General features: G+C 49.9%; 1 protein-coding gene across 5 annotated transcripts; it reads left to right on the top strand.

Moving 5' to 3' along the window:
- Positions 1 to 6: 6 nt before the first annotated feature.
- Arfrp1 (ADP ribosylation factor related protein 1) lies at positions 7 to 6,740 on the top strand. Of its 5 annotated transcripts, none has more exons than XM_059262148.1 (9): positions 7 to 128; positions 591 to 697; positions 774 to 822; positions 955 to 1,042; positions 1,265 to 1,347; positions 4,785 to 4,866; positions 5,188 to 5,258; positions 6,457 to 6,557; positions 6,631 to 6,740. In XM_059262148.1, the coding sequence occupies exons 2-9, from the start codon at positions 684 to 686 to the stop codon at positions 6,716 to 6,718; spliced, it is 576 nt and encodes a 191-aa protein (XP_059118131.1). In that variant the 5' UTR covers positions 7 to 128; positions 591 to 683; the 3' UTR covers positions 6,719 to 6,740. The 5 variants fall into 5 exon arrangements, 4 of the variants coding, with proteins under 4 accessions (XP_059118131.1, XP_059118129.1, XP_059118130.1 ...); XM_059262149.1 differs by having other exon boundaries at positions 24 to 128; positions 599 to 697; XM_059262146.1 differs by lacking the exon at positions 774 to 822.
- The last annotated feature ends 2,839 nt before the right edge of the window (positions 6,741 to 9,579 follow it).

Raw genomic sequence — 9,579 nt, 5'->3', positions numbered from 1 at the left:
CGCCGGGATGCGGCTCCGCCCGTACCGGACGGTCGGTCCCGTCAGGCACCGCGCGGGGTCAACCCGAGGTCGGTGGGGTTTGCAACGCGGCGTCGGCGGCTTAGTCTCCTAGGTCTGAGCAGGTGCAGGTGGGTCTCAACTAGGCTGAGGGGCCGGGTTCCAGAATCCTGGGGTAGGGGCACGGAAGCGGCTCCGGCAGCTGGTTCCCAGGCTCCGTGGGCCGGGCATCGGCGGGGATCCGAAGCCAGCCCACGGCGGAAGCGCTGCCTCTCTGGTAGCTCCCTAGACGGTCGCTGGCCTAGAACCTGTGCTGGGTTGAGGGTCTGGAAAGAGGAGCCTTAGGAAGGAGGACCAGGGTAGGCCGCCTCGGGTTTTTCACGACTGATGATGTATTCAGAAAGATGACCTGAAGTGGGAGTGACCCAGGCTTATCAGGTGGTCAGCGGTGGAGGCAGAGTCAGGAATCTTACAGAAGAGGGGGGCAAGGAGTCACGAGCCACGAGGCTCCACATTTTAAAACTAGCAGGATAGACGGTTGATGAAGTGGGCAGGAGGCCGATGCCCCCGGTACACACCTTGACATTTCTCAGGGTTCCAGGGCAGGATGTACACGCTGCTTTCGGGGCTGTACAAGTACATGTTCCAGAAGGATGAATACTGCATCCTGATCCTGGGCCTGGACAATGCTGGGAAGACAGTAGGTGCCTGTTCTCTCACCAATTCCCATTTCCTGCCTTATGTTTTCTTATTTGGAAATCTAATCCCCACCCAAGACTACAGGTTAGTTGCCACCAGCCTGCGAAGAGCATTCTACAGGCAGAGGTTTGTGTGCATGTGTATATGGGTGTGAAGGCCCGAAGTTGCCCAAAGCGTGTGGGGGTGAGGGGTATTTAGGAAAGACATAAGAAAACTGCTTTAGCTGCTGCTGCTAACCACCCCTCTTTCTTTCCTCAGACCTTCTTGGAACAATCAAAAACACGGTTTAACAAGACCTACAAGGGGATGAGTCTATCCAAAATCACTACTACCGTGGGTCTAAACAGTAAGGAGGCACCTTAGGCATATGAGCTTAGGGGGGGTCCCTAAGAGATGGATGCTGCAAGCTCCACAGCCCAACTGGCCAGTGGCCAGATCCCTGTCTCTCCATTCTCTGTTCAAGCCTGCTGGAATTGGTACCAGAATGGTTTGCCTCACCCCAGAAAGAGCTGGGACTTTGTGTGTAAAGAGTAAGGTCAGGAGCTAGCTCATTCTGTCCTCTCCCCAGTTGGCACTGTGGACGTGGGGAAGGCTCGTCTCATGTTCTGGGACTTAGGTGGGCAAGAAGAGCTACAGTCTTTGTGGGACAAGGTAAGACACACTATCTGCTCCATGCAGTATTTTTCTAGATGGCTCCTCTTAGCCTCTTCCATGAGAGCTTCTGTTGTCCACATTTACCCTGGAGATTCTCTCTCTATCTATTGGGGGCGGGGGGCATGTCACAGCATGCATGTAGAGGTCAGAGGACAACTTTTCAGAGTCTATTTTCTCACCTTTACATGGCTCCAGACATGAAACTCAGATTCTCAGGCTTGCATAGCAAGCATCTTTACCTGCTGAACCATCTCATTGGCCCTGTCTAAAGGTTTTCTCTTCAATCCTATCCCAGGTTCCCAGGTTGCTTTCTGTCTCACTCTGGCAAAACCCAGGCCTAGAATCACCACAAAAGTGGCACCAGAGAAATTCCCATGGGGGGTACCCAACATTTCCCTGATGAGGCCAGTTTCATTCCCAAAGAAAGAAGCATTGTTCACCAGGGTAGTAGCCAGAGCACTGACTGGGGAACTCAAAGAGGACTGTAACCTATCCTCTTACAGGCAGACAGAAATGGCAGAGATCACATACAGGGAACGCATATGTGATGCGTTTGTTTCCTGGTGAGTCTGTCTACCTCATTTTTTAGCTTGTTATGGTTCTTCCAGATGGCCTCTTCCCCATCTGTGAAGGATGTTCTCAGACACAGATAGCACCTGCTTCTTCTTTGGGCATTGGTTTTAGACAGTTCTGAGACTTTTCTCTATATACATTCCTACACTGGAGTCTCCTCCACCCAGCCTATGTCAGGTATTAGGTCCCGCACTGAGCAGAACAAACAAGCCCTAACTTTTCTTGAGCCATCTCCTGCTCTGAGGGTTGGCATGGTCATTTGGTGCAGCCAGTGCTGTGGTACAGGTGCCTTAGCTACTGTGCTGCTTCCCAGCAGCCAAGTATTACAACTGAGGGCCAATTTTGTTCCCATTTCTCTTTCCTGGGCTTCCCTAAGATGTTTCTTTCTGCTATAACTTAGCAAGAGGGTGGCATCTATCCTATATCCAGAAGGTCTCTGATGGCCACCAGGTTGGACAGAGGACAGGCCTAGTCATGGGGCACTGATGTACATTGGCATCCCCAAGAGTGCCATCTTCTGAGTCACCAGTCACAGTGCTCTTTGGGATGGACAGCCAGAGTGAATATCTGTGCACTGCTGGATATGTACTCTACATTGGGGAGTAGCCTCTTCTAAGAGGAGGGTAGACAGCAGCCTTGTTAACTGGTTGAAGAGTTGTAGTCATCTTGGCAATGATGTGACTTCCTGGTGGCTGGCTAAGTCATCCAGTCTCCTGCCAATCGGGGACAGTTATCTTTGAGCAAAAGGAGCCCAATGTGCCCACTAGGTAACCATGTTTGGTGACTCGGTGCTTCTGCTGAGTTTGTTGCTTTGGTGGGCAGGACCCATTCTCCCTTACCCCCAACCTATATAGTACTCAGAGTTGTGAAGATGTGTAGCAGAGTTGCTTCTAGATTACTAGGAGGGTCAGGAAGAGGGGTCTCTTGTCCTGCCTTGGTTCCTGGATACTGTGTCCTGTCCCAAACCTAGCACCTCAGAAATGTCTCTCATTGTGAGAGTTGGTATCTGGACCTGGTATCCTACTACAATGCTACCACATGGGCACTATGGCCCATTGCTGTCCTGTTATGGCCACAGGCCGTTTGTTGTGACTTGAGTCTCCCCTGCTGACATCGCTTGACATAAGACTGTGGCCTGGTATCTTGTGCCCAGGGAATCTATGTTATTGCTAAGGAGACATGCTTGTATTCAGGTTCCTTCTCATTTCTTTAAGAGATGATACCTCATAGGGCTTAGCCATGCTGCCCTATCAAGTGAAATGCCTAGTAGGGGCTCTATTGGCCTTGGTGAATGGAAGCTATACTGATAAGTTTGTGGTCTGCCAATCTGGCCACTGCTTTTCTCAGTCTAGCACGGTACCACTGATGGGCAAGTTGCTCTGGACAGTGGGTCTCTGGTGAACCTTGAGATAGAAACCAAGTTGTGATGTCTGCTGCTTACATCTGCCTTAGGCTTGGTACCTACTCTGCTGACCAAGCAGTGTGCTGTTGTCTCCAGATCTGTGCACATGCCAGGCTTAGATCACAACTTCTTATACAAGCAAGACCAGGTGGGCTGCCTCTGGCCTGTCTCAACATGTCCAGCTGAGAGTGTTTCCTTATGCTGGTTATGCAGGCCTCTTTGCACCTCCCTGCAACACATACTCATAGCCACATGTGTGACTTCTCTATTAAGGTTGGGTATGCCTCTCCCATCTCTCTGGCAGCTGTTGGACCTTATGCCTGGTGGATGTGATGAGTGGCTCTAGCTATCTGATTCTTAAGTCTTGTGCCTAATCACATAAGATGTTCGTAACAACCTTTGGAGCTGCTAGTGCTGCCTGCTGACCCACTGGGCTTGCTACAAACCTTGTATCATCCACTATTACCATAAATACCTCTGTAGTAGGACCTGCCAGCTCTCAGGCCTCTAGCAATTGGCCAATCCATTGCCTTGCTCCCAGAGCTGGCAACTTCTGTGCCAGGCCTATTGTAAGGCTGGAGCTGTTTTGGATGAGTCTGGCTGCAAAGCCCTGCAGAAGGGACCTGGGACTAGCCTCTAGTATTCTGTGGGAAGCGCAGGTGGGGAGGGAGTTTTACTGACTAGAGTTAAGTGTTCCTTTCTTAGTTGTCACACAACCTCAGTGGTATACATCCTACCCTGTCTGCAGCACATTATTTTACTAGTCAGTGTTGACTTCTCACTGAGACAGGAGAGCCAGCATGGTCCTGCTGTGAGGTGGCAGGTGTGTGCTATTTGCCCCATATTGACAGGCATTATTTTTCTGATTGGGATGGGAGCTCACAAGACGTCTCTGTTACTGTGTGGATCTTCGTTTCCTATGCTTACCTTGCCCTATCTGTTTTGCCTTAGCAGTGCTGTCCATTTCTCACCTTGCTGTTGAAAGCCCAGGACTGGCTACATCCAGCCTGCAGAGGCCGAGTTCAGTGCTGTCATTTTTGTTCAGGCAGGGTAGCTTCATAGGCATTGCTGACCTCAGCCATGAGCCTCTTTTGGTTTCTCAACCTCTAGCCTGTTTCCACCCTTCTCTCAACACCATATAGCCAGGGCACCAGGTGAGTTCTCAGGATCAGCCCCTGAGCAGGAGGAGGTTGATCACCCTGCCAGAGTCAGCAAGCCTTCCTCAAAGGTGCTATGGTATCTTTATCACTAAATCAGTCCCAGAAAGCTTCTTAGCAAGTCTTCCTACTGGGTTGTGCCCATTTCTCCATTTTTGCCCTGAGGTAGCAAAGTTCCCACCACTCACTGCCTGTCTCTTCCTCTTGTGGGCCTCTTCTGGTAGTTGTGACACAGGGTCTTGCTATCTAGCTGGCCCAACTATGAGTACCTCTAGCCCCTAGCTTCCTCCTCTTCCTTCTAGTACTATGCAGAGTGCCATGGCGTCATCTATGTCATTGACTCCACTGATGAGGAGAGACTGTCAGAATCCAAAGAGGCATTTGGTGAGTGTTCTGTGGCCACTCTAGGAAGGAGAGAAGATGGGAAGACCTACATCTAGGGAATTGTGTGGGGAGGGGAGTACCAGGGGGTGGTGTACCAGTCTAATCTGGATCCTCCTACATGTCTGGAACTTGCCTTGAGAGAGGCTGGGCTTACACCTGGATACCAGGGCTAAGAAAGCCTCATTCATGTTGCTTGGGCTGTCTAGTATGTGAGGGAAAGGGTGGAAGGGAGCTGCCTATATACACCTTTGGGCCAGGGCAGAGTCTGCAGTCACAAACAGGACACAGGGTGCAAGGCACCACCTTTCCTGCTTTCCTCAGAGAAGGTGGTTTCGAGTGAAGCACTGGACGGTGTCCCCATCCTGGTGTTGGCCAACAAGCAGGATGTGGAGGTGAGCCCCACAAAGCTGCTGTAGGGCCTCTATCTCCGCTGCAAAGAAAGTGGCTTGTAGGCCTCCAGATTCCAGAACCTAGTGTCTGTACCATTCATCCCAATCTCCTCTCTCTGCCCTTTTTGGGATCCCTACCTTGCCAACTTCAGTTCCTCTCTGGGTGTCACCTGGAGCTGCCACCATTAGAAGAGGCATGTTCTTACTAGAGGTTTTTATAGTTAGAGTGCAGATGCCATCTTCTTTCCCAAGGGAGGATACCCCCAGGGGTTCTGGGAGTATGGGGCTTAGAGCAAGACCCAGGTGAAAGCTCTGGGCTCAGAGAAGTGGATGTGGGGAGCCTCAGAGGTGGCTCAGTGATTAAGAGCATGTACTGCCCTTCCAGAAGACTCAAGTTCGACTCCCAGTACCCATGTCAGATGGCTCACAGCCATCTGGACTGCAGCGCCAGGGGACTCTGACACCCCTAGCCTTAGTAGGTACCTGTACTCATGTGTACATACCCCTGCCCCGACACATACATATATATAATAAAAACAAATGTTTAGTTTTTAAAGTGGGGTTTGAAGGGGTAATACAATGGACATCCTCTGATAATGAGGTGCTACTCCTCTTTGGACTTCTGTCCACATAAAGTCCCTACCATCTTACAAAAGGGGCTCTGTACAGAAACAGCTATAGAGGACATGGTAGCAACTAGTATCTGGAGGGCCAAGGAAGTTTTACTTTTCTGAGGCCCTGTGTATCTACCTAGTTACATTTAACATGACCTGTTCTCCACTCGTTTTCCTGAGGACACTATTCCATCTGTGTCCCAAAACTAGTAATGGAGGTCTCTGGTACTTAACTAAGGAACTCAGAGCATTCCCTTAGATGAAAACAGATATGCCACTGAATAGTACCAAAGCTTCTCAACCCCAGGGCCATGGGCCCTTCCTCACTTGGCTTAGTTCAGTGTTCTGCTGGTAGATGCTCTGAGGGTTGTTCTTGGGTGGTGGGGAATATTCTCTCGAGAGCTGTAGATTCCCAAAAGCCTTGGGTAAAGCCATCAGCAGTAGACTTCGACCAGGTGCATTAGCTTTACCCCTACTGATTTTTTGGGGGGTGAGGGACTATGGCCTTCCTGAAAGCCCAAGTGAAGAAAAAGCTAGATGGAGCTAGGTGGTGGAAGTGTTCCTCAGAGTCTTACCTCCTCTGTCAGACCTGCCTCTCCATTCCTGACATCAAGACTGCATTCAGTGACTGTACCTGCAAGATTGGCCGGCGAGACTGTCTGACCCAGGCCTGCTCTGCTCTCACAGGGTGAGTTGAGGCCTCACTCTGCAGAGTTCTCAGGGCCAAGGCTAGCCCTGCCTTACACATACTGTCTCCACAGAAAAGGAGTTCGAGAGGGCATCGAATGGATGGTGAAGTGTGTCGTTCGGAATGTTCACCGGCCACCACGGCAGAGGGACATCACATAAGCCCTGCCAACTTGGAACTGTTCATCCCCTGGTGTTGGAAGAGTGCTCCCTGCTGGCTCTGTGCCACTGATGCTGGGGTTGAGCTGGCTTTGTTTGTTCATTCTTTTATTTGCTTTATGTTTTCTCTAAGACAAACTTTTCTGTGTCTGGAAAAGTATAGGTATCCAGAGACAAACGTGGGGCATGCAGGCCATCCAGCTCTTTATGCCCTACCCCTTATTCCACCCTGTCCCAGATCTGGGACCCTCCCTGAAGGTCAGGGTCTGGAACCCTCCCAAACTAGTGAGGAGGGGGAGGGATAAGACCACTCCTAGGCTTGCCTGTTAGCCCATTCTAAAGTGGAACTTGAGGGCATCCTACTTGAAATGGGGGGTCTATCTGTGGCAGCTGCTTGTCTAGCTTGCACATGGAGGTGGGAAAGGTCAGGACTAATCTCGCTTGGAGAAAGACGTAGCCCACATCCCAGAGGCCAGCATGGCCCCTAGTTGTTTTGAGTTGGGTGTGTGTGAGACGGGATTTCTCTGTAACCCATGTTAACCTTCGCCTCCTTTCCTGTACCTGTGGGAATTATAGGTGTGGGGCATTACACTCAGCTTTCCACTAGGTTTTGATCTAATCTCAGGACAGGGTTCAGTAGACCTGCCTGGGAAGTCTGACTTTTCTCTTACTAACCTATTCTCACTCTGCTTTTATCTCCAAAGGAGAAAGCTGATATAGAAATGCTTGGAGGTCAAATCTTGCTGAATGTACATTTCAGTACACCCATACTCAGGTTATGTGGTATCCTGAGGTCACAGCTTTCACCAGGTTATTAGGTGTTGCTGTAGCTACTGCAGGTGGGCTGGGTCCCTACAGGGTCCAGGTCAGTGAAATGCTGGGTTTGCATCTCTAGATGGGTGTGAGGTGTGGGTTCCTGGGGGCCATGCCCACTAGGCCCACTGGGTTAAATTCTTTGTCATGTGGCCAGGATAAGGTTGTAAAATAAAGACAGCCTAAGTGGTTCCTGTCCAACTATCCCTTCAAGCAGTCAAATGCTAGTTTCACACTGGTGCAGTGATGACAGCCAGAAGCTGCTATCCTGGAGTGCCTGCTAAGCAGGAGCTCCCAGGGAAGTTTGGAGCTGTGGCAAAGCCACAGGTTCAAGACCTAGCAGCTCCTTGTCCGAGATCAGGTCATCCTCCTCAAGGGGGAAGGGTGACTGAGAAGTTATGAATCAAGAGGAGGGCAGTGGGTGCTCTGATTTAAGGAGAGGTCCCAACCCATAGGTGTCCTATGAGCTGGGTTAAGTCCTTCCTAGGGGATCCTCTAGGAATTAAATAATAGGTTGTTCCTAAGATGGGCAAACCAAGGGGAAGTCTAGCATGGTATACCAGATATCTCAGGTGTCTTTCTGGCCACCTTTCCTCAATTCTGTCAACACTGAGCAAGACTAGGGGCTTCATGGGGTGACCTTTGGGATACCTTATGGTAGACATGGAGCAGATGGGCCTTCCTATGGATGGTGGCCCTCCTGGAGCTTGCTGGATTGTGATCAGAGCCACTACTTGAGAACAATTGCTTTTCTGAAATGAATAGCTTTATAGAAAGTAAATCTAGGAAGTGTTAAGGTTGGCGTGACATTGGTTGGCAGTGTAGAATAAAGTTCTGTGTACAGTGAAGACTTAGCCAGTCACAAGGAAAATGGTGCATTGGCACCTCTCCATATAGAGCAGCCTAGCCTTATAAAACAACTGAAGCAATTGTGACAACAGTACTTGATCCTGAACGTCACTCAAGTTGGAGAGCTGTTGGAGCTGCAGCTCTAAGGCCACCAGGGCCTCCTGTTGTGGCGGGGGTAGTGAGCTCTGTTTTCCTGGGTTTTACCAGGGCCTGCTACAGCTACCACAGCCCTTTAAAGGAAATGTCATAGAAAGTCAAAAAGTCCCTACAAAGAAGTCAGGGTAGGCCACATGGGTCACTAAATTCAGAGAGCTAAGGAGAAATTCCTAAACATTAAACAAGGCATGAAAGTAGGTAATGGGAAAAGTAGGAACAGAATGCCCATGGGAACAAGGGACAGGGCAGCTAATCAGAGAGGAGCTTCAGGCTAGACAGCCTAATGAAAATCCCGAGCCGGGTGGTGGTGGTACATGCCTTTAATGCCAGCACAAGTAAAGGCAGATGGATCTCTGAGTTCAAGGCCAGCCTGGTCTACAGAGCAAGATCCAGGACAGACACCAAAACTACACTGAGAAACCCTATCTCGAAAAAAAAACAAAAAGAGAACAAAAAAAAAAAACAACCTCCCCCTGAGCTCTATTATTGGAAAAGGTAAGGAGGGCCAATATAGGTGGGACTGAGATCTGTCATTTCCTGCAAGGAGCCTCTCAAAAACTTAAGTCTGGGTAGCCTGTTTTTCATTATCAAAAAGCAGCATCACCTTGGGCTAACAAATATATACAGGAGTTCCCTTTCCAGGGCTCTGACCTTGTCCACAAACTTCTGGCTTACCCGGTCCTGGTTCCAAGAGGAGGAAATGGGCAAAGTTGAAAGCCAAATCTAGGCCAGGGCAGAGCAGTTATGGTGAGGGTGACATTGTTCTGAACGTGAGTAGCTAGCTGAGGTGCCTGTAGGGCACAGGCTCCACTGAGTATTCCTGCTTTTAGGTGCCTAATGAAATGGGTGGGAGAGGACAGGGATTACCTGGAGTCTACCTTCTTCCTGAAGCTTAAATCCTAAGCTTCTATACTCTGACTCGATGCCAGGCATCCACCAGAGCAATCATGCCAGTGCCAGATGGCACTGTAAGAGCTAAGAACTCCCATGCTCAAGTTCATAGGGAAAGTGTGCATATACACTCACCAGCTTCCAGTATAGTTAGG

The sequence above is a fragment of the Peromyscus eremicus genome, chromosome 4, assembly GCF_949786415.1.
Source record: "Peromyscus eremicus chromosome 4, PerEre_H2_v1, whole genome shotgun sequence".
NCBI classification, from domain to species: Eukaryota; Metazoa; Chordata; class Mammalia; order Rodentia; family Cricetidae; genus Peromyscus; species Peromyscus eremicus.
Note: the sequence above shows the minus strand (reverse complement) of the source record. Positions and strands in the feature narration are given on the sequence as shown.

Bases quoted from the DNA above. Each gene is read 5' to 3' on its own strand.
- Arfrp1 (XM_059262146.1), top strand. From the start codon at position 605: ATGTACACGCTGCTTTCGGGGCTGTACAAGTACATGTTCCAGAAGGAT. The intron at 698-954 runs GTAGGTGCCTGT...TTCTTTCCTCAG, and splicing joins TGGACAATGCTGGGAAGACA to ACCTTCTTGGAACAATCAAA. The intron at 6,558-6,630 runs GTGAGTTGAGGC...CTGTCTCCACAG, and splicing joins GCCTGCTCTGCTCTCACAGG to AAAAGGAGTTCGAGAGGGCA.